The sequence below is a fragment of the Salmo salar genome, chromosome 18, assembly GCF_965601325.2.
Source record: "Salmo salar chromosome 18, fSalSal1, whole genome shotgun sequence".
Classification (NCBI taxonomy): domain Eukaryota; kingdom Metazoa; phylum Chordata; class Actinopteri; order Salmoniformes; family Salmonidae; genus Salmo; species Salmo salar.
The window spans coordinates 82,980,899-83,005,449 of record NC_138308.1 but is presented as its reverse complement, the minus strand read 5'-3'; the positions used below and the strand labels follow the sequence as shown (position 1 = coordinate 83,005,449).

The following is a 24,551-nucleotide window of genomic DNA, read 5'->3' as shown; positions in this document are numbered from 1 at the left end:
TCCTTCATGGACAGCAGCTCCTCCTTACCTGGACACACACACAGTTTATACTCCATCAGGAGAGGCCGACTCATAGTCCTTCATGGACAGCAGCTCCTCCTTACCTGGACACACACACAGTTTATACTCCATCAGAGAGGCCGACTCGTAGTCCTTCATGGACAGCAGCTCCTCCTTACCTGGACACACACACAGTTTATACTCCATCAGAGAGGCCGACTCGTAGTCCTTCATGGACAGCAGCTCCTCCTTACCTGGACACACACACAGTTTATACTCCATCAGAGAGGCCGACTCATAGTCCTTCATGGACAGCAGCTCCTCCTTACCTGGACACACACACAGTTTATACTCCATCAGAGAGGCCGACTCATAGTCCTTCATGGACAGCAGCTCCTCCTTACCTGGACACACACACACAGTTTATACTCCATCAGAGAGGCAGACTCATAGTCCTTCATGGACAGCAGCTCCTCCTTACCTGGACACACACACAGTTTATACTCCATCAGAGAGGCCGACTCATAGTCCTTCATGGACAGCAGCTCCTCCTTACCTGGACACACACACAGTTTATACTCCATCAGAGAGGCCGACTCATAGTCCTTCATGGACAGCAGCTCCTCCTTACCTGGACACACACACACAGTTTATACTCCATCAGAGAGGCAGACTCATAGTCCTTCATGGACAGCAGCTCCTCCTTACCTGGACACACACACAGTTTATACTCCATCAGAGAGGCCGACTCATAGTCCTTCATGGACAGCAGCTCCTCCTTACCTGGACACACACACAGTTTATACTCCATCACAGAGGCCGACGCAGTTGTTCTCCCCTTCTCTCTTTCTCTCTCTATTTCCCCTTCTATCTCTCTCCTTCTCTCTTTCTCTCCATCTCTCTACCTCTCCTCTCCCCGTCCCCTCTCCATCTCTCTCTCTCCCTCTCTCTGTTATTACCTGAGGTCCAGGACTGGTGCAGGGAACACTTCTGTTTGAACTTCTCAGCCAGGTGGTCCAGTCTCTCCAGACGTCTGATCTCAGTAAGAAGCCATTCCTCATATCCCTTCTCCACCTGCTCCAGACCCTTCCAGGCATTGGCTATGTCCTGGGGGAGGAGAGTGGAGGAGAGGAGAGGTAGAACATGGGTGGTTAGTTGGCTGATAAGGTGTCATAACTAATGTCCACTTTGTATTGATATTGTATTTATATTCAAGTTTAAGTTTTTACCGATATCCACGTGAGTCAAACACATACAAATAAATACATACATAATAAAACATTTAAGTTCAAATCAATGCAATTCATGACAATATGTAAATTTACAGGACTTGTTTTGTTGATTGATTTGCATAGGTAGGGCATGGTCAAATCTTTATCTCTCTTAGTCCTGGCCTGTGGAATGAAGAGCAGTTCTACCATAAGTGGTTGACTATACCTGGTGTTGTGAGGTTGGTGGAACAGTCAGATATCTGGGAGGTTATTCTCAAAACTCCACCACCACTGTAGATTAGCTGTGGTTTCCTGAATAACCTGGGCTGAATATGACGATGCCAGGGCTACAGTGCCACGTGGACGTGATGTGTGACGTCACCTACCGAGACCATCTTCCCCTCGGAGGGCATGAAGGCGGGCCTGTTGCTCAGCCTCAGCTTGGTCTGCAGGGTGTTGAAGTTGATCTCCAGCTGACACTTCTCCTGGACGCGGGGCGGCTTGTGGATGCGGCGGTAGTCCCTGAAGTCCTCCAGCTTCTGCTGCATGGCTCTCATGTGATGCTCCGCCGTGCGGTTCTCCAGCCACGGGATGGTTTTGCGGATCCACTCCAGCAGCTAGGGAGAGGTCAGAGGTCAAGTGGTTAAAGGTCAGAGGTGTGGTTAAAGAAGAGTTGGTTTGTTGAGTTTTTACTTAAGATCACCTAGTTCAGACAGGTTGTACAGCTCATATATAACACTTTTAACACAACAGATATTTTGGATGAGTTTTTCTGCAGTGTGAACTAGGCCTTTGAGAGGTTACATCTCATACTGTTTATCATAAGAAGGTGCATAGCGATGCTTCTTTGGATGGGCTTTGGAATGTAACATTAACACTCACCTCACTGGCCAGCTTCTCATACTCCTCCATGAGTTTCTCATTCTCCTGGTTCACAGCCAGCACTTTACAGATCCTGTTAGCTGCCGTCTCAGCCTGAGACAGAGACAGAGAGACAGAGAGACAGAGACAAAAAGAGAGAGAGAGAGAGAGAGACAAAGAGACAGAGAGAGAGACAAAGAGAGAGACAAAGAGAGACAAAGTGACAAAGAGAGACAAAGAGATAGAGAAAGAGACAAAGAGAGAAAGAGAGAGAGAGAGGGACAAAGAGACAGAGACAAAGAGAGACAAAGAGAGAGACAAAGAGAGAGACAAAGAGAGAGACAAAGAGAGACAAAGAGAGAGACAAAGAGAGAGACAAAGAGAGAGACAAAGAGAGAGAGAGACAAAGATAGAGAGAGACAAAGAGAGACAAAGAGAGACAAAGAGACAAAGATAGAGAGAGAGACAAAGAGAGAGAGAGAGAGAGAGAGAGAGAGAGAGAGCGAGAGAGTAATGGGGGTGAGAGACCGAGACAAGTTTAGACAGAGTCAGTAGTGGATCTTAGATCTTGCTGAATAAAATGCAGGTGCTGTTACTTGTTTCTCCCATGGGACCAGCAGAGACAGTGGAAGGTGTGAGTTACCTGCTCAGCGCCAGCGAAGGCATGGTAGAAGCAGGACACGTAGGTCATGATGGCCTTCTCATCAGGCTTGGGGGTGTTCACAATGTCTGAGGGGTGACAGACAGGGAGAAGAGCTCAGAGACATGAAATTAACTGAGACAATACAACTCCAGCGAAATCACTGGGGAGCAGAGGAGGCTGGTGAAGGGAGGACAGCTCATAATAATGGCTGGAATAGACTTAATGGAATGGTATCAAATCAAATCACATTTTATTTGTCACATGCGCTGAATACAACAGGTGTAGACCTTACCGTGAAATGCTTACTTACAAGCCCTTAACCAACAATGCAGTTCAAGAAATAGAGTTAAGAAAAGATTTACTAAATAAAATTAAAGTAAAAAATAACAATAAAAAGTAACACGAAATAACAATAAAGAGGCTATATACAGGGGGTCGGTACCAAGTCAATGTGCGGGGGTACAGGTTAGTCGAGGTAATGTGTACATGTAGGTAGGGGTAAAGTGACTATGCATAGATAATAAACAGAGAGTAGCAGCAGTGTAAAAACGGGGATGTCAATGTAAATACTCCAGGTGACATGGAAACCAGGTGTTTGATGTGTTTGAGACCATTCCATTAAATCCGTTCCAGCCATTACTGTGAGCCCGTCCTCCCCAGTTAAAGTGCCACCAGCCACCACTGCTGCAGAGAGTCGGCAGAGACGAATGCTAGGGTTGAACATTTCCTTGACATAAAAAATGTACTCACCTTCAGCGTCGAGCATCTTGGGGATGTCCAGGTACTTCTCAGCCACCTCGAAGGCAGTGTTGAGGTTACCGATGGGGTCATCCTGTTAGGAACACACACACAGACAGAGAGAGAGGTTTACACATAGAGAGAAAGATATAGGCCAGGGGTTGTTGGTTTAATACCCACTGGGGCCACCCATACAAAACATATGCACATGCAAGAAAGCGCCCGCTAAATGGCATATATATATATATATATATATATATATATATATATGACTTATAGATAATAAGAGTTCTACAGAAAACAAGATAAAGGGTAATAGAGGTATAGAGAAATGATAGAAAATAGTAAGAGGCTATGACTGGTGTTGACTCTAGTGGACTCTAAGAGGGGAAGGGACTGGTGTTGACCCTAGTGGACTCTAAGAGGGGAAGAGACTGGTGTTGACCCTAGTGGACTGACTGGTGTTGACCCTAGTGGACTCTAAGAGGGGAAGGGACTGGTGTTGACCCTAGTGGACTCTAAGAGGGGAAGAGACTGGTGTTGACCCTAGTGGACTCTAAGAGGGGAAGGGACTGGTGTTGACCCTAGTGGACTCTAAGAGGGGAAGGGACTGGTGTTGACCCTAGTGGACTCTAAGAGGGGAAGGGACTGGTGTTGACCCTAGTGGACTCTAAGAGGGGAAGGGACTGGTGTTGACCCTAGTGGACTCTAAGAGGGGAAGAGACTGGTGTTGACCCTAGTGGACTTGGACTCTAAGAGGGGAAGGGACTGGTGTTGACCCTAGTGGACTCTAAGAGGGGAAGGGACTGGTGTTGACCCTAGTGGACTCTAAGAGGGGAAGGGACTGGTGTTGACCCTAGTGGACTCTAAGAGGGGAAGAGACTGGTGTTGACCCTAGTGGACTCTAAGAGGGGAAGGGACTGGTGTTGACCCTAGTGGACTCTAAGAGGGGAAGGGACTGGTGTTGACCCTAGTGGACTCTAAGAGGGGAAGGGACTGGTGTTGACCCTAGTGGACTGACTGGTGTTGACCCTAGTGGACTCTAAGAGGGGAAGGGACTGGTGTTGACCCTAGTGGACTCGAGGGGGGGCTGGTGTTGACCCTAGTGGACTCTAAGAGGGGAAGGGACTGGTGTTGACCCTAGTGGACTCTAAGAGGGGAAGGGACTGGTGTTGACCCTAGTGGACTCTAAGAGGGGAAGGACTGGTGTTGACCCTAGTGGACTCTAAGAGGGGAAGGACTGGTGTTGACCCTAGTGGACTCTAAGAGGGGAAGGGACTGGTGTTGACCCTAGTGGACTCTAAGAGGGGAAGGGACTGGTGTTGACCCTAGTGGACTCTAAGAGGGGAAGGGACTGGTGTTGACCCTAGTGGACTCTAAGAGGGGAAGAGACTGGTGTTGACCCTAGTGGACTCTAAGAGGGGAAGGGACTGGTGTTGACCCTAGTGGACTCTAAGAGGGGAAGAGACTGGTGTTGACCCTAGTGGACTCTAAGAGGGGAAGAGACTGGTGTTGACCCTAGTGGACTCTAAGAGGGGAAGGGACTGGTGTTGACCCTAGTGGACTCTAAGAGGGGAAGGGACTGGTGTTGACCCTAGTGGACTCTAAGAGGGGAAGAGACTGGTGTTGACCCTAGTGGACTCTAAGAGGGGAAGAGACTGGTGTTGACCCTAGTGGACTCTAAGAGGGGAAGGGACTGGTGTTGACCCTAGTGGACTCTAAGAGGGGAAGGGACTGGTGTTGACCCTAGTGGACTCTAAGAGGGGAAGGGACTGGTGTTGACCCTAGTGGACTCTAAGAGGGGAAGGGACTGGTGTTGACCCTAGTGGACTCTAAGAGGGGAAGGGACTGGTGTTGACCCTAGTGGACTCTAAGAGGGGAAGGGACTGGTGTTGACCCTAGTGGACTCTAAGAGGGGAAGAGACTGGTGTTGACCCTAGTGGACTCTAAGAGGGGAAGGGACTGGTGTTGACCCTAGTGGACTGACTGGTGTTGACCCTAGTGGACTCTAAGAGGGGAAGGGACTGGTGTTGACCCTAGTGGACTCTAAGAGGGGAAGGGACTGGTGTTGACCCTAGTGGACTCTAATAGGGGAAGAGACTGGTGTTAACCCTAGTGGACTCTAAGAGGGGGAGGGGGGGGCACCTTTTTCAGTTTGGAGTAGTCAATGAGGTCAGGTCTGTGTCTGTGGATCAGGGCACACAGTGCCAGGCCATCCTTCCAACTGAATCAGTCACCCAATGGAGGACAGGAGAGGAGGTGAGGAGGACCCAAAGGGAGGGAGGGAAAAAGGAGGGATGATGAGGAAAATATAGATGGAAAGAGAGATGAGAGGAGATCAAAGAGCAAGAGGAGAAGACAGAATACAAGAGAGGAGAGGAAAAGCATTAGGACAAGGAAAATGTTGGAGGTAAGTTTAAAGCAAGTGAAAGATCAAAGTAAGACAGAGATGACCACAGGGTGGCGCCCAGTGCTCACCTGATGTGGAAGTTCTGAACGTTAACGTTCCTGTAGGGGGCAGTCTTCCTCTGGCACCACAGAAGAAGACCCTCCTTAGCAGAGGTCTCTGCATGGGGGGAGAAAGAGGAGAGATGGGGGGAGAGGGGGGAAGGCAGGGGAGGCAGGGGGAGAGAGTGTTATCCTAAAGGAGGAGGCTAAATATGCTCCGGTAACCCTGTGCTGTGAAGGTGTCGAGCTTAGTGACCTGTGTGCGTTTGTATGCATTTGTGTGCGTGTGCGCGTGTGTGTGTGTGTGTGGAGCATATGCAAAGTGTGTATGTAACTGAGGCTTGAGTAATATTTGAGTAATATGAATGTGTTAACAGTCTGTATTAGACTGAGCGTAGGCTATACAGTAGCAAAGTGGTTCTGCTATAAGAGTCATAGTATTTTGAGTGTGCCACATGTAGAATGTGTCTACACCGTGAGCCTATGACACCTTTATGAATGTGTGTGGAATTCATGTGTTATTTTGATATGTTTGATATGTTAGTGGCAGGCATATGTATAATGTTGTATAGTGCATGCACTCAAAAACAAAATGCTGTGTTAAAAACAACCCAGCTCTGGGTAAAGAGTGGACAGAACACACGTTGGGTTATTTTGGACCCGGCCAGTTGGGTTACTGTGCAACGATCCACCGGGTCAGATAAAAAAAACTGGAGGTGTGGCTTAGTAGGGGCGTGTCCTTCAGATAGTTATTTTTGACCACCCTTTAGAGTAAATGTCATTCCGGTTCATCTGTTCTGTCTCTGTACTGCCAACATATGTTGAAAGCCATAATCTGAAAACCATGTCCCTACTAAACCACACCTCCAGTCTTCTGATTTGACCCGGTGGATCATAGTTCAATAACCCAGCATTAACAACCCAACTTGAAGAAAGCAACAACTGACTGGGTCAAAATAACCGAACGTGTGTTCTGTCCAATATTTACCCAAATTGGGTTGCTTTTAACCCAGCATTTTTAAAGTGTGTATAGTCACAATGTTAATGTATAGCGTATGAATAGACAGTGCTACTGTGCGTCTGATAGCTCTGTAAGTCTATGTAGACTTAGTGTACGTACAGTTCAACTGTGTTTATGTTCAGTGTGTGCATTGGTTTGGAGTTAGTGTTTATGAGTTTATGACGGGTGGAACTGAGGAGAAATGTTTGGTAACAAAGTTGCAAAAAACTATTTTTTAAGATGAATTGAAGGACCATGTTTCAGATCCAAGAGTAACCTTTTCCAAGTCCACGCCTGCATATACACGCACGCTGACCCATCCACACACACACACACACACACACACACACACACACACACACACACACACACACTGACCTTCCACGGAGATGTCCTGGATGGCGAAGCGCAGGATGATGGTCCAGATCATTCCCAGGGTCATCTTCGTGTTACCGTCGACGATCTCTGCAATTCAATCACAGAGCCCCATCAGAAACCATGGCAACATGGAGCACAGGCCAAAACTCAGTCTATGCTGGCCTACTGATCAGTTGTCTCTCAGATATAATACCTCACTCTATGCTTTAACAAGTATATAAACTCCTTTGGTAAATGGGACTCTAGAACTACAAATAAAGGATAAATAAAAAATTAAGTGTCACCCTCAGCTCCGATGGACACCAGCTTGACTCCCTTGCTGCAGATGAAGTCCAGGGCTTTGTTCACGTTGGCGATCTTGTGGAAACGCATCTTGCCTTTGTCAGGTTTGGGCAGTCTCTCACCTGTATACAATAAAAAATCACTTTAAACTTCTCTCTGCAACACAAAACGATTGGTGAAGTATTACTCAATTAAGAGAGGTCTGTGCCATTCTCCATTCATTTCAGCTCAGATGCTGCTGTATTTGACCCGATACCATCTTAAAGTGACTCAACGGTGGCTTAGCAGTGACTTACAGTGACTTTAAGTGGCTTAAGAGTGACTTAAGAGTGACTCCACTCCACTGTGACTTAAATGACTTGCCAGAGACTTAATAGTGACTTAAATGACTTAACAGTGACATAATGTGACTTTTTAGAGTGACTTTGCAGTGACTTAAAGTGACTTAAGAGTCAGACCCACCTGAGATGACCTCCAGCAGCAGCATGAGCTTGAGGCCATTCCTGAAGTCATCCTCTATGTTCTCGATCTGTGTCCCTGCCTTCCTCAAGTGGGAGTTACACCAAGCTGTGAAAGTCTGGGAGGGAGGGAGGTAGAGGGAAAGGTAGAGAGAGAGGGGGAGAGGGGAAGATAGGGGGAGAAAGAGATAAAAAGAGAAAGAGAGGGAGACAAAAAAGGGATTCATTAATATTCTCTCTCAAACAAACAGACAGAGACTGAGCTTCACTGACAATGCCCGATCGCACCAACAAACCCCAACTTGAACCCCGTCCCACACTGATAAAGAACCTCTTAATAAACATAAACAAACATAAACAAACAAACAAATGCTCTAATCTAAAGTGAAGCCTTAAGCACTCCCTTCAAAAGTGCAGACTGGTCAGTGTTTTCTTTCCCCGGCCGCTCTGACAGGTCAGAATGACTGGCAACACCCGAAGTGACCCATCACATCTATAACCTTGTTACAGCATTACTGTGCTGCTCTGTGTCTGTGCCTGTATCTGTTGTAATAAATAAATTGGGAGGGGTGGCTATTTATGTAAGATCTTCTCTTATGGCATCATGCTCTCTTAGCATCTCTGTCCCCAAAATGTGTGAGCTGTTGGTTATAAAAGTGGCCATAAGCCAAATTATGCATATATTTATTGCTGCGGTCTACCTCCCCCCAAGTCGCTTCGGCGGAGGCTGTTGGTATTATTTCTGATTATTTAAAACCCTTTCTGCTATCTGAACTGGCTGTGTTAGGAGATCTAAATCTTGATTGGCTTATGCCTCAGATCAGTTTAACAATATCTGTCTTGAGTTCAACTAGGCTCAGCTGATAATGAATCCCACTCGGATGAATGTAAAAAAACGTAGCAAACTCCTCATAGATTGACCTTATCTTAACTAACCGTCCCCATAAGTATTTGGCTAGTGGTGTTTTTGTAAATTATATCAGGGACCACTGTCCTATTGCTTGAATTAGAGATACCAAATAGAAAAACTCTGACCCCTCGTATAATTGTGAAGAGAAATGTAAAAAAAAACATTGCCCCATGCATTCCTTCATGATTTATATTGTTCAGAGCTTTTTTATACTAGCTGCACACCAGACCCTGTTTTGGCACTTCAATTTTTATCAGCCATTTTTACCTCTCTGGCCGATAAACATGCCCCTTTCAAGCAACTCAGAGTCAAAAACTGAACTAATCCATGGTATTCTCCTGTACTCTCAGACCTCTACTTGATAAGAAATCAAGCCTGGGCCAAGGCTAGAAAAACTGTCTCGTTAGCTGATTGGCAGCTATTTAAGCAATTGAGAAATAGGCGCACCGCATCGGTTAAACAGGCCAAATCAAACTACTTCCTTAGCCCTATGGCAGACTCTGTTAGTGATCCCTCTAAATTCTGGAAACCCGTTAATTCACCAAGGCGGGGTAATTCCTCTACTTCCCTGCCTAAGCAAGTCATTTTAGACTCCTGCATCATTACTGAAAAAATTACGATTTGTGAGGCTTTTACTCAGCATTTTATCTCAGCAGGTTTCCTATTTGAAAGAAATGGTGCTCAAACTGGTCTTGGCCATTCAGTTGACTGTTCATCCCACATATAGCCTCCCGTTGCCTCGATGAATGATCAGTCAACCTCACGTGACTTGGGAAATGTTATTCAGAGTTTTTAACTCACAGAAACTAAAGTTCTTGCCGCATTATTAGCTATTGACACCAAGAAGTCATTAGGGGCTGACAATTTGGACCCGTCTTTGCTTAATTATGCAGAGCCCCTCACTGCTGCCTCTCTAACACACATTTCTATTTTAACTTCAGTATCAGGAAATATTCCAGAAGTGTGGAAAGCAGCTTTTGTGCTACCACTCCATAAGGGCGGGGATAGTAGTGATCTTGACAATTACCAAACAATTTTCAGACTCCCCTGTCTTGCGAAAATCCTAGAATCATTGGTCAACAAACAGCTACATTATTTTTTATCTGTAAATGGTATTCTTAATGTTAATCAATCCAGATTCAGACCTAAACATACCACTACAGCTGCCATGCTTGTTGTAAATGGTATTGCAAAATGCCTTAGATGATAGAAAGGATTGTGCTGCCATGTTTGTAGACTTGTCAAAAGCTTCTGATACTGTAGACCATGTTATTCTGCTGAATAAGCTGTCCTCCATAGGGTTGGGTACTGATGCTTTCAGATGGTTTCATATTTATATTAATGACACAATTCATGCCGTTAAGGTAGATGGGTCAAATCTGAGTTCCTTGAGTTACGTAAAGGGGTACCCCAAGGTTCCATACTCGGCCCACTACTGTTTACAATCTATATAAATAACATTGGTAATGCTGTAAAAAAAAGAAAGATATATTCATTTCTATGCAGATGATACAGTGTTGTATTCCATTACTCCATCCGTTGGCCAAGCCTTTTCACATTTGATTTTCAACCACTGCAGAGGTTGCTGTTGGATCTGAAGTTAGCACTAAATGCAAACAAAACAAAATGCATGTTTTTTTCTAGGTCCCATAACTCAGATGTAAATGACATTTGTAATGACTAGTTTGAACAGTACATAAATTGAGCGGGTTCCTTCCTACAAATATGTTGGTATCTGGCTTGATGAAAACCGGTCATTTAAAAAATCTGTCACTGAGCTGGTGAAGAAGTTGAAGTTCAATGTCGGTTTATTTTACAGAAACACAACTTGTCTGACTTTTGATAACAGGAAGGATATTGTCCAGGCCACTTTTATGTATATTTTAGATTCTGGGGATATTATTTACATTTAAGTCATTTAGCAGACGCTCTTATCCAGAGCAACTTACAGTAGTGAATGCATACATTTCATACATATTATTATTATTTTTTATTCCGTACTGGTCCCCCGTGGGAATCAAACCCACAACTCTGGCATTGCAAACACCATGCTCTACCAACTGAGCCACATGGGACCGAACAGCAGCATCTACATGTACACTTAAACCGTTAGATGCTGTTTTCCATTGAGCCCTTAGGTTTATTACTGGTGATGGTTCTAGAACTCACTATTGTGTTGGGTAAAAAAAAGTGGGTTTGGCCTCATTGTATTTAAGGAGAGAGACGCATTTTCTTGTGTTTATCTACAAAGCACTCATGCAAGAAACGTCTTATGTTTCAATCATCATTAATTCAATATATATTTACAAATAACCAAACCCGGTCTCAGGCTCGGATATCACTGGAGGCCCCTTCCGTCTCCACATAGTTGGGTAAAGCTGATTTGAGTTTTTTTGTGTCCTTTATGTGGAACAACTTCCAGAGATCTCTGAAATGAGATGTTCTGGTCCCCCCTTGGTCAGTTCGGAGTAATGATCAGAGATCTCTATGTTGATAAATGTGTCTGTTTTTCTTAATATGTTTTGTAAGTTTGTATATCGTATGTGTTGGATGTATTTATATAGGGCTCACCCTCGTCTCAGTATGACTTTCCTGTCAAAATAATACATCTTATAATAATAATATACACAGTGACACTGATGCCACTAATATACTGGGCTAGAACACCCATCCTGACCTCAGATAGTCATTCTGCCTTGACAGCTTTGATAGATTAAATCATTGACGGATTGATCTGAACGTCAGTCCGCGGTAAGGGGGCGGAAAGAAAGAAAACCAGCAGCATCGGAACCACCAACTACAGAGGAGTGTGTGGGAGAGAGAGAGAGAGAGAGAGAAAAAAGATTCCATTAATCAGTAATGAAGCACGATGTGGGGTTTGAGACAGAACACAAAGGCAGGGTTCTCCATTAATGCAGTGTGTGTGTGTGTGTGTGTGTGTGTGTGTGTGTGTGTGTGTGTGTGTGTGTGTGTGTGTGTGTGTGTGTGTGTGTGTGTGTGTGGGTGGGTGGTCACTGGGCAGAGCTGAGAGCCATTTAGCATGACAGAAAGGGAGAGAAGAGAGAGATAGCGAGACAGGGAGAGCGAGAGAGAGACAATGCTTGCCAGGGGGCGAAGGCAGAACAGACAAGCAGCCAGATGGAGGCCCTGGTCTGCATCCCAAATGTTATCCTATTCCCTTCATAGTGCACTACTTTTGACAAGAGCCCTACGGTCCTGTCCCAGCAGGTGTCCCCCCCAGTCTCTACAGACCAAAACTGACACTACCCTCCTCACATCTACGCATTACCAAATTTAGACAGGCTCCACATACAGACCACTCAGCCTGCTAGTCTATCTAGACCACCAGACCAGAGTCTGCTGGAGAACAGGGGAGGAGAAGGAGGTAGGGAGGGAGGGGTAAAGGGAAGAAAGGGGAGGGGAGGTAAAAGGGAAGAGGAGGGGTTGAAGGAGGGGGGGAAAGTGGGGAAGAGAGGAGAGGGAGGCTAAACCGGCTAGCTAAGGGACACCAGTAGCGACAGCTGAGAAGGCAGGATTCCTAAGGTTATCAGAGTCAAAGAGAGAGAGAAGGAGAGAGAGAGTAAATTACGAGATAATGAGTGATGTCAAAACAAACTTGGTTTTTGGTGACCTCAGTTCAACATTTTTCATACGCTCTCATCCAGAGTGATATACCTTTCTTCATACTGGACCCCCGTGGGTATCAAACCCACAACCCTGGCGATGCAAGCATGATCTACCCAGTGAGCCACACAGGACATTCAGATGCATGTTTTTAAAGGATTCACAGAAATGGTGTTAGAACAAAATAACACATTGCCTTTAAACAGGAGACATTGGGATATCCTGCCTCTCAAATATAAGAAATCGTTAGAAAGATGCCCGACTTAAAATCAAGTGAAGGCCTATTAAGAACAATTGAGTACAAAACGCTATTAATTGGACTGAAGAGGTTATACAGCAGAGTCCATGGTTACACCAATATCCATTCTAACCCATTATCTCAACTCTTAACATTGACTGGAGATGCCTGTAGTCAACTAGAGTGCTATGACTATGAAGTCACCCCTCTTATCCTCTATTTCCCCCTTCTTCCCTGTCTGTTCTGTTGTGTGTCGTCCCCCCCTTTACTCAGTATCCCCCCTATTCCTCTCCCCCTTCTCCTCTCTGTCCCACTGTCTCCCCCTCTCCTCTGTCCCACTGTCTCCCCCTCTCCTCTGTCCCACTGTCTCCCCCTCTCCTCTGTCCCACCTCCTCCCTCCCTCTCTTCTGACTCCTCTCTTCTCCCTGTCCCCCCCACCCCCTTTCCCCTCATCTCCACCTGTTGAACTTCCCCTGAACGCACACACGCACACACAGTCATCCTGCTAAATGCCTGTCATTACTAAAGGAGGGGGGGCAGTGGAGTGGGGGTGCCTTATGACCCTCAGCACAGCTGGGAAGACAAACATACACACCTCTCCTCCCATCCCAGACGTAGCCCCTGACACCACCTGTCCGTCAAGAATGTAATGCAACCACTCTAAGAGCCAATTTATGTTTGATCCCAAAATGTGGTCGGAGGCTCCACTCCGTACCGGATCACTGTGGGCCTCCCAAATGTTGTAGTAAAAACAGTCTGTGGGAACGAGTGCAGTAGGTCTAATACATTATCACAGCACATGGCTATATGCCTGGCCTGCCAATACTGTTCTTCTCAGACCATACTATATTTGAAAACTTGAGCTAAAACTTGAGCTATGATACTTACTTGACTGATGGTACTTGCATCAGATGGTCATGGTGCTTTCAAGACAACTGGGAACTCGGGGGTGACGGGAGACGGGGGGACGAGGTCAAATCCTAACATATCAGTGATCTTCAGGTCGGTAAGTCAGAGCTCTAGGAAGAATTCCGACTTGGAATTCCGAGTTAGTCCAAACCAATCTAACCCTGATTATAGCTGTCAGTCCAAACCAATCTAACCCTGATTAAAGCTGTCAGTCCAAACCAAACGAACCCTGATTATAGCTGTCAGTCCAAACCAATCTAACCCTGATTATAGCTGTCAGTCCAAACCAATCTAACCCTGATTATAGCTGTCAGTCCAAACCAATCTAACCCTGATTAAAGCTGTCAGTCCAAACCAAACGAACCCTGATTATAGCTGTCAGTCCAAACCAATCTAACCCTGATTATAGCTGTCAGTCCAAACCAATCTAACCCTGATTATAGCTGTCAGTCCAAACCAATCTAACCCTGATTATAGCTGTCAGTCCAAACCAATCTAACCCTGATTATAGCTGTCAGTCCAAACCAAACGAACCCTGATTATAGCTGTCAGTCCAAACCAAACAAACCCTGATTATAGCTGTCAGTCCAAACCAAACGAACCCTGATTATAGCTGTCAGTCCAAACCAAACGAACCCTGATTATAGCTGTCAGTCCAAACCAAACGAACCCTGATTATAGCTGTCAGTCCAAACCAATCTAACCCTGATTATAGCTGTCAGTCCAAACCAATCTAACCCTGATTATAGCTGTCAGTCCAAACCAAACGAACCCTGATTATAGCTGTCAGTCCAAACCAAACGAACCCTGATTATAGCTGTCAGTCCAAACCAAACGAACCCTGATTATAGCTGTCAGTCCAAACCAAACGAACCCTGATTATAGCTGTCAGTCCAAACCAATCTAACCCTGATTATAGCTGTCAGTCCAAACCAATCTAACCCTGATTATAGCTGTCAGTCCAAACCAAACGAACCCTGATTATCGCTGTCAGTCCAAACCAATCTAACCCTGATTATCGCTGTCAGTGCAAACCAATCTAACCCTGATTATAGCTGTCAGTCCAAACCAAACAAACCCTGATTATAGCTGTCCGTCCAAACCAAACGAACCCTGATTATAGCTGTAAGTCCAAACCAAACGAACCCTGATTATCGCTGTCAGTCCAAACCAATCTAACCCTGATTATCGCTGTCAGTGCAAACCAATATAACCCTGATTATAGCTGTCAGTCCAAACCAAACGAACCTTGATTATAGCTGTCAGTCCAAACCAATCCAACCCTGATTATAGCTGTCAGTCCAAACCAATCTAACCCTGATTATAGCTGTAAATCCAAACCAAACGAACCCTGATTATAGCTGTCAGTCCAAACCAAACGAACCCTGATTATAGCTGTAAATCCAAACCAAACGAACCCTGATTATAGCTGTCAGTCCAAACCAAACAAACCCTGATTATAGCTGTCAGTCCAAACCAATCTAACCCTGATTATAGCTGTCAGTCCAAACCAAACGAACCCTGATTATCGCTGTCAGTCCAAACCAATCTAACCCTGATTATCGCTGTCAGTGCAAACCAATCTAGCCCTGATTATAGCTGTCAGTCCAAACCAAACGAACCTTGATTATAGCTGTCAGTCCAAACCAAACGAACCCTGATTATAGCTATCAGTCCAAACCAAACGAACCCTGATTATAGCGGTCAGTCCAAACCAAACAAACCCTGATTATAGCTGTCGGTCCAAACCAAACGAACCCTGATTATAGCTGTGAGTCCAAACCAATCTAACCCTGATTATAGCTGTCAGTCCAAACCAAACAAACCCTGATTATAGCTGTAAATCCAAACCAAACGAACCCTGATTATAGCTGTCAGTCCAAACCAAATAAACCCTGATTATAGCTGTCAGTCCAAACCAATCTAACCCTGATTATAGCTGTCAGTCCAAACCAAACGAACCCTGATTATCGCTGTCAGTCCAAACCAATCTAACCCTGATTATCGCTGTCAGTGCAAACCAATCTAACCCTGATTATAGCTGTCAGTCCAAACCAAACGAACCCTGATTATAGCTGTCAGTCCAAACCAATCCAACCCTGATTATAGCTGTCAGTCCAAACCAAACGAACCCTGATTATAGCTGTCAGTCCAAACCAATCTAACCCTGATTATAGCTGTAAATCCAAACCAAACGAACCCTGATTATAGCTGTCAGTCCAAACCAAACGAACCCTGATTATAGCTGTCAGTCCAAACCAATCCAACCCTGATTATAGCTATCAGTCCAAACCAAACGAACCCTGATTATAGCTGTCAGTCCAAACCAAACGAACCCTGATTATAGCTGTCAGTCCAAACCAAACAAACCCTGATTATAGCTGTCAGACCAAACCAATCTAACCCTGATTATAGCTGTCAGTCCAAACCAAACGAACCCTGATTATCGCTGTCAGTCCAAACCAATCTAACCCTGATTTTCGCTGTCAGTGCAAACCAATCTAACCCTGATTATAGCTGTCAGTCCAAACCAAACGAACCTTGATTATAGCTGTCAGTCCAAACCAATCCAACCCTGATTATAGCTGTCAGTCCAAACCAATCTAACCCTGATTATAGCTGTAAATCCAAACCAAACGAACCCTGATTATAGCTGTCAGTCCAAAACAAACGAACCCTGATTATAGCTGTCAGTCCAAACCAAACAAACCCTGATTATAGCTGTCAGTCCAAACCAAACGAACCCTGATTATAGCTGTCAGTCCAAACCAAACGAACCCTGATTATAGCTGTCAGTCCAAACCAAACGAACCCTGATTATAGCTGTCAGTCCAAACCAATCTAACCCTGATTATAGCTGTCAGTCCAAACCAATCTAACCCTGATTATAGCTGTCAGTCCAAACCAAACGAACCCTGATTATAGCTGTCAGTCCAAACCAAACGAACCCTGATTATAGCTGTCAGTCCAAACCAAACGAACCCTGATTATAGCTGTCAGTCCAAACCAAACGAACCCTGATTATAGCTGTCAGTCCAAACCAATCTAACCCTGATTATAGCTGTCAGTCCAAACCAATCTAACCCTGATTATAGCTGTCAGTCCAAACCAAACGAACCCTGATTATCGCTGTCAGTCCAAACCAATCTAACCCTGATTATCGCTGTCAGTGCAAACCAATCTAACCCTGATTATAGCTGTCAGTCCAAACCAAACAAACCCTGATTATAGCTGTCCGTCCAAACCAAACGAACCCTGATTATAGCTGTAAGTCCAAACCAAACGAACCCTGATTATCGCTGTCAGTCCAAACCAATCTAACCCTGATTATCGCTGTCAGTGCAAACCAATATAACCCTGATTATAGCTGTCAGTCCAAACCAAACGAACCTTGATTATAGCTGTCAGTCCAAACCAATCCAACCCTGATTATAGCTGTCAGTCCAAACCAATCTAACCCTGATTATAGCTGTAAATCCAAACCAAACGAACCCTGATTATAGCTGTCAGTCCAAACCAAACGAACCCAGATTATAGCTGTAAATCCAAACCAAACGAACCCTGATTATAGCTGTCAGTCCAAACCAAACAAACCCTGATTATAGCTGTCAGTCCAAACCAATCTAACCCTGATTATAGCTGTCAGTCCAAACCAAACGAACCCTGATTATCGCTGTCAGTCCAAACCAATCTAACCCTGATTATCGCTGTCAGTGCAAACCAATCTAGCCCTGATTATAGCTGTCAGTCCAAACCAAACGAACCTTGATTATAGCTGTCAGTCCAAACCAAACGAACCCTGATTATAGCTATCAGTCCAAACCAAACGAACCCTGATTATAGCGGTCAGTCCAAACCAAACAAACCCTGATTATAGCTGTCAGTCCAAACCAAACGAACCCTGATTATAGCTGTGAGTCCAAACCAATCTAACCCTGATTATAGCTGTCAGTCCAAACCAAACAAACCCTGATTATAGCTGTAAATCCAAACCAAACGAACCCTGATTATAGCTGTCAGTCCAAACCAAATAAACCCTGATTATAGCTGTCAGTCCAAACCAATCTAACCCTGATTATAGCTGTCAGTCCAAACCAAACGAACCCTGATTATCGCTGTCAGTCCAAACCAATCTAACCCTGATTATCGCTGTCAGTGCAAACCAATCTAACCCTGATTATAGCTGTCAGTCCAAACCAAACGAACCCTGATTATAGCTGTCAGTCCAAACCAATCCAACCCTGATTATAGCTGTCAGTCCAAACCAAACGAACCCTGATTATAGCTGTCAGTCCAAACCAATCTAACCCTGATTATAGCTGTAAATCCAAACCAAACGAACCCTGATTATAGCTGTCAGTCCAAACCAAACGAACCCTGATTATAGCTGTCAGTCCAAACCAATCCAACCCTGATTATAGCTATCAGTCCAAACCAAACGAACCCTGATTATAGCTGTCAGTCCAAACCAAACGAACCCTGATTATAGCTGTCAGTCCAAACCAAACAAACCCTGATTATAGCTGTCAGACCAAACCAATCTAACCCTGATTATAGCTGTCAGTCCAAACCAAACGAACCCTGATTATCGCTGTCAGTCCAAACCAATCTAACCCTGATTTTCGCTGTCAGTGCAAACCAATCTAACCCTGATTATAGCTGTCAGTCCAAACCAAACGAACCTTGATTATAGCTGTCAGTCCAAACCAATCCAACCCTGATTATAGCTGTCAGTCCAAACCAATCTAACCCTGATTATAGCTGTAAATCCAAACCAAACGAACCCTGATTATAGCTGTCAGTCCAAAACAAACGAACCCTGATTATAGCTGTCAGTCCAAACCAAACAAACCCTGATTATAGCTGTCAGTCCAAACCAAACGAACCCTGATTATAGCTGTCAGTCCAAACCAAACGAACCCTGATTATAGCTGTCAGTCCAAACCAATATAACCCTGATTATAGCTGTCAGTCCAAATCAATCTAACCCTGATTATAGCTGTCAGTCCAAACCAAACGAACCCTGATTATCGCTGTCAGTTCAAACCAATCTAACCCTGATTATCGCTGTCAGTGCAAACCAATCTAACCCTGATTATAGCTGTCAGTCCAAACCAAACGAACCTTGATTATAGCTGTCAGTCCAAACCAATCTAACCCTGATTATAGCTGTCAGTCCAAACCAATCTAACCCTGATTATAGCTGTAAATCCAAACCAAACGAACCCTGATTATAGCTGTCAGTCCAAAACAAACGAACCCTGATTATAGCTGTCAGTCCAAACCAAACAAACCCTGATTATAGCTATCAGTCCAAACCAAACGAACCCTGATTATAGCTGTCAGTCCAAACCAAACGAACCCTGATTATAGCTGTCAGTCCAAACCAAACGAACCCTGATTATAGCTGTCAGTCCAAACCAATCTAACCCTGATTATAGCTGTCAGTCCAAATCAATCTAACCCTGATTATAGCTGTCAGTCCAAACCAAACGAACCCTGATTATCGCTGTCAGTCCAAACCAATCTAACCCTGATTATCGCTGTCAGTGCAAACCAATCTAACCCTGATTATAGCTGTCAGTCCAAACCAAACGAACCTTGATTATAGCTGTCAGTCCAAACCAATCTAACCCTGATTATAGCTGTCAGTCCAAACCAATCTAACCCTGATTATAGCTGTAAATCCAAACCCAACGAACCCTGATTATAGCTGTCAGTCCAAACCAAATGAACCCTGATTATAGCTGTCAGTCCAAACCAAACAAACCCTGATTATAGCTATCAGTCCAAACCAAACGAACCCTGATTATAGCTGTCAGTCCAAACCAATCTAACCCTGATTATAGCGGTCAGTCCAAACCAAACAAACCCTTATTATAGCTGTCAGTCAAAACCAAACAAACCCTGATTATCGCTGTCAGTCCAAACCAATCTAACCCTGATTATCGCTGTCAGTGCAAACCAATCTAACCCTGATTATAGCTGTCAGTCCAAACCAAACGAATCTTGATTATAGCTGTCAGTCCAAACCAATCCAACCCTGATTATAGCTGTCAGTCCAAACCAATCAAACCCTGATTATAGCTGTAAATCCAAACCAAACGAACCCTGATTATAGCTGTCAGTCCAAAACAAACGAACCCTGATTATAGCTGTCAGTCCAAACCAAACAAACCCTGATTATAGCTATCAGTCCAAACCAAACGAACCCTGATTATAGCTGTCAGTCCAAACCAAACAAACCCTGATTATAGCTGTCAGTCCAAACCAAACAAACCCTAATCCACCTGGTTGCTAATGCTAACATCCCATCCCAGATTCCATATCTGCTGTTTATATCCTCTTACTAATAACAGGACAGAAGTATTCCTGTATCAGCTAAACTCAACAGCAGGGTAAAAATAGTCTGGCAATAATGTCTGCAGCTGCTGCTGCGTCTGTGTGTGTGTGTGTGTGTGTGTGTGTGTGTGTGTGTGTGTGTGTGTGTGTGTGTGTGTGTGTGTGTGTGTCTGTCTGTCTGTAATGTGCTACCCCACCTGCTCAACAGTAATGTGCTGTCCTGTCCCACCTGTTCTATAGTAATGTACTGTCCTGTCCCACTTGTTCTATAGTAATGTACTTTCCTGTCCCACCTGTTCTATAGTAATGTACTGTCCTGTCCCACCTGTTCTATAGTAATGTACTGTCCTGTCCCACCTGTTCTATAGTAATGTACTGTCCTGTCCCACTTGTTCTATAGTAATGTACTGTCCTGTCCCACCTGTTCTAGTAATGTACTGTCCTGTCCCACCTGTTCTATAGTAATGTACTGTCCTGTCCCACCTGTTCTATAGTAATGTACTGTCCTGTCCCACCTGTTCTAGTAATGTACTGTCCTGTCCCACCTGTTCTATAGTAATGTACTGTCCTGTCCCACCTGTTCTATAGTAATGTACTGTCCTGTCCCACCTGTTCTATAGTAATGTACTGTCCTGTCCCACCTGTTCTATAGTAATGTATGGTCCTGTCCCACCTGTTCTATAGTAATGTACTGTCCTGTCCCACCTGTTCTATAGTAATGTACGGTCCTGTCCCACCTGTTCTATAGTAATGTACTCTCCTGTCCCACCTGTTCTATAGTAATGTACTATCCTGTCCCACCTGTTCTATAGTAATGTATGGTCCTGTCCCACCTGTTCTATAGTAATGTACTTTCCTGTCCCACCTGTTCTATAGTAATGTACGGTCCTGTCCCACCTGTTCTATAGTAATGTACTGTCCTGTCCCACTTGTTCTATAGTAATGTACTGTCCTGTCCCACCTGTTCTATAGTAATGTACGGTCCTGTCCCACCTGTTCTATAGTAATGTACTCTCCTGTCCCACCTGTTCTATAGTAATGTACTATCCTGTCCCACCTGTTCTATAGTAATGTATGGTCCTGTCCCACCTGTTCTATAGTAATGTACTTTCCTGTCCCACCTGTTCTATAGTAATGTACGGTCCTGTCCCACCTGTTCTATAGTAATGTACTGTCCTGTCCCACCTGTTCTATAGTAATGTACTGTCCTGTCCCACTTGTTCTATAGTAATGTACTGTCCTGTCCCACCTGTTCTATAGTAATGTACGGTCCTGTCCCACCTGTTCTATAGTAATGTACGGTCCTGTCCCACCTGTTCTATAGTAATGTACGGTCCTGTCCCACCTGTTCTATAGTAATGTACTGTCCTGTCCCACCTGTTCTATAGTAATGTACGGTCCTGTCCCACCTGTTCTATAGTAATGTACGGTCCTGTCCCACCTGTTCTATAGTAATGTACGGTCCTGTCCCACCTGTTCTATAGTAATGTATGGTCCTGTCCCACCTGTTCTATAGTAATGTACTGTCCTGTCCCACCTGTTCTATAGTAATGTACTGTCCTGTCTACCTGTCCTACTGTAATGTGCTGGACTTGACACAGGCTGCTGATGGTGTGTTTAGAAGGTCAACATCCTCACACTTGGCTCACACACAGGCACGGACACACACACACCTTTACTATGGGGTCACAAACTCCAAAGGAACACTCAACTATGCAAAATACAGTGTTTCTAATCCTCAGACACTGCTATCCTGATGAGGTCTGATGCTGTGTAGAAAAACAGATGCAGCCTTTATTATTATAAATAGAGAAGCCACACAGACAGACAGACAGACACACACATGCACACACTCACCTACACACACACACACACACACACACACACACACACACACACACACACACACACACACACGTCTACACCTACACACATACACACACTCACCTACAAAAACACACCTACACACACACATCCCCCTACACACACATGCCTACACTCAACCACCCACACCCACACACACACACACACACACATACATACAGACATACACACACACATATATATACACACAGACACACACACACATTGACACACACTGGAGAGCAGCCACCGTCTGAGGCCTGTTTGTTAGAGGAGTCTGAGAAACGTGTGGCCTGCAAACCTTCACACAGTGAAAAGGCAACAGTTCCCCTTTGGCCGCAGTACATTTCTGCTCTCCCAAACGCACAGGTGGGGGGACAATGAGAGAGAGAGAGAACAATCACTGTATGTACTCACACACACACACACTTACACATATTCACAATGCATTGTTATACACCCCCACGGTGACCCCACCTGACCCCTAGTACATCCTAATATACTACTGAAACTCACCCTGTAACGTGTCCTTTTGTAGACATTTTGCCTTTATAGCAGAGTCAGATTATTAATACTATTTTGGCCACGTAAGTCTGTAGATTTTGTAAAAACTCAAGTCCTGATCCAGTCTTCTTCATCACTGCCTGCACTGTAAATAAATACCACCTACTGTGGCACCTGATCTACAGACTCCGTCTCAACTGTTGCTGCTCCACACCAACTAAATAAGATGCTGACTTTCTTGACAGAGTGACTATAGCCATACAGTAACGTTTTATTTGTATTTTTTTGACGGCTGACAGAAAGCGTTGTCAATGGTTAAATTACCAGTTGTCAGTGGTTACTTGTAATGTATGTATGTGAAATGTCTATTTTTATTGAGTTTCATTATACAGTATAAGGTAGGGGAGGGGAGGGGAGCTAGTCCATACAACAGGTGTGACAGCACCCCGCTCCCCACATCCCTCCATCCCCTCATGAGGGGTTTAAATATCCCTGAGGCCTGAACTTGGTTGCCTGAGGCCTGAACTTGGTTGCCTGAGGCCTGAACTTGGTTGCCTGAGGCCTGAACTTGGTTGCCACCCCACCAGGACGCTTTGGGACGATGATATAAGAGTAGAACTGAGACCCCATAGCCCCTCTGCTCGTCCCACCCCACCCCACCCCACCTTCCAACCTCCAATTCCAGCAATTCCACTTCCCACAAATCCCAAACAACCATTACCTCAAACATAATGGGACAAGAATAACACACATTATCAAATATATTCTATTTTTTAAACAGCTCTTCAAAATAGATCTTCAAAATACATTTCAATTCAAAAGATGTTCAATGGTGCTGTATATCAGCAAATACAATTCGATTTTTGAAGCCAGTTCCCAACGCATTAGGAATCGTTTAGATTCTCTAGACCTTTTACCAGTGCCGCTTCTTCAAGTCACCAGACTTTCAGATTCCTACAGATCCCCATAGCAACAGGGGTTGAGAAAAGTGTTTATTCATCTCTTGTCATTTACCACACAAACATACCATGTGTAAGTGCTACCAAGTGCACTGACAAAGACTGCAGAGGAAACCAAAGAGAGACAGAACACTCCTCTCCTCTCTCTTTAGCCACTCTCCTCTCCCTCACCCCCTCATCCAACAGAGTGCCACTAAGAGGAGACCAGGGGCCACTTACTGGCCTGTTAGAGCAGAGAGGCTGTGTCCCAAATGGCACCCTATTCCCTACTGCAGTGCCCGGGTCCTGGTCAGAAGTAGTGCACTATACCAGGGCCCGGCTCTGGTCAAACGCATGCACTATTAAGGGAATAGGGTGCCAGTTGGGATGCAGCCAGAGCCTCTGGGGGCCAGCATCCTAAACCCCAGGCCTAAAATTTCTACATTTAGAGGATCAGGGGCTTTGGCTTGCCTTCGCTGCCATGCTGAATGAGTGCTTGGAGGGCAGCGGGCACACCTCCTCTGCCAGCCCAACTCTGTCTCAGCTGCCAGCCAACCCCTGGGCACGAGGGCTGCCAACGCCAGACAACAGGTGGCACACCTGGTGGCAGCATGGAGCCCTCCTCATCACAGCCCCCCCTCACACTCTCACGTCTGATTAAATTTGATTTAATCTTTTTTTTTACCAGGTAGGTTGACTGAGTGAGAACATGTTCTCGTTGAAGCCAACAGCCGTGCAGGGACAGAGATGGAAGAAAACAGAGATGGGCCTATAGCTACAACATGCTACTGATACATCACAATGAAGAACGCTGCACTTTGTCTTTAACTCTGATCTGAAAGCAATTATTAGACAGGAAATCTGAAATGGACAAAATGCTACAGGTTTACAATGTGATTTTGTGTTCGTGTGTTGCTTATTTATGAGGCTGACCGTTCCAAGCCTTAGTACTGGCTGCTATTAAACACACTCACAGTGTTCAATCAAAGTCACAATACGTATGACTATGGCCAACACATGGACCAGCACTTGCAGAGAGTCATACCAACAGTTACACATTACTATTTGACATATTAATCAGCAGTTATTTCCATTCGTTTGCATCAGCGGTTTTATTAAAGGGCAACAGATGAAACGCATTCCATTCCATTGTTCCATTCCAATCTATTAAACATAATTCCATGATATATCATTCTGTTCTATT

General features: G+C 44.8%; 1 protein-coding gene across 1 annotated transcript in view; it reads right to left on the bottom strand.

The window, feature by feature from the left end:
• actn3b (actinin alpha 3b) overlaps positions 1-24,551 on the bottom strand; it is a 58,441-nt gene that overhangs the window by 17,428 nt on the left and 16,462 nt on the right. The window contains exons 2-11 of the mRNA XM_014156256.3: positions 8,024-8,138; positions 7,564-7,683; positions 7,280-7,366; positions 5,932-6,019; positions 5,599-5,677; positions 3,466-3,547; positions 2,716-2,801; positions 2,094-2,186; positions 1,598-1,828; positions 960-1,107 (exon numbers count right to left, since the gene is read on the bottom strand). Of these exons, the coding sequence (XP_014011731.1) occupies positions 960-1,107; positions 1,598-1,828; positions 2,094-2,186; positions 2,716-2,801; positions 3,466-3,547; positions 5,599-5,677; positions 5,932-6,019; positions 7,280-7,366; positions 7,564-7,683; positions 8,024-8,138 (1,129 nt within the window). The remainder of the gene's footprint in view (positions 1-959; positions 1,108-1,597; positions 1,829-2,093; positions 2,187-2,715; positions 2,802-3,465; positions 3,548-5,598; positions 5,678-5,931; positions 6,020-7,279; positions 7,367-7,563; positions 7,684-8,023; positions 8,139-24,551) is intronic.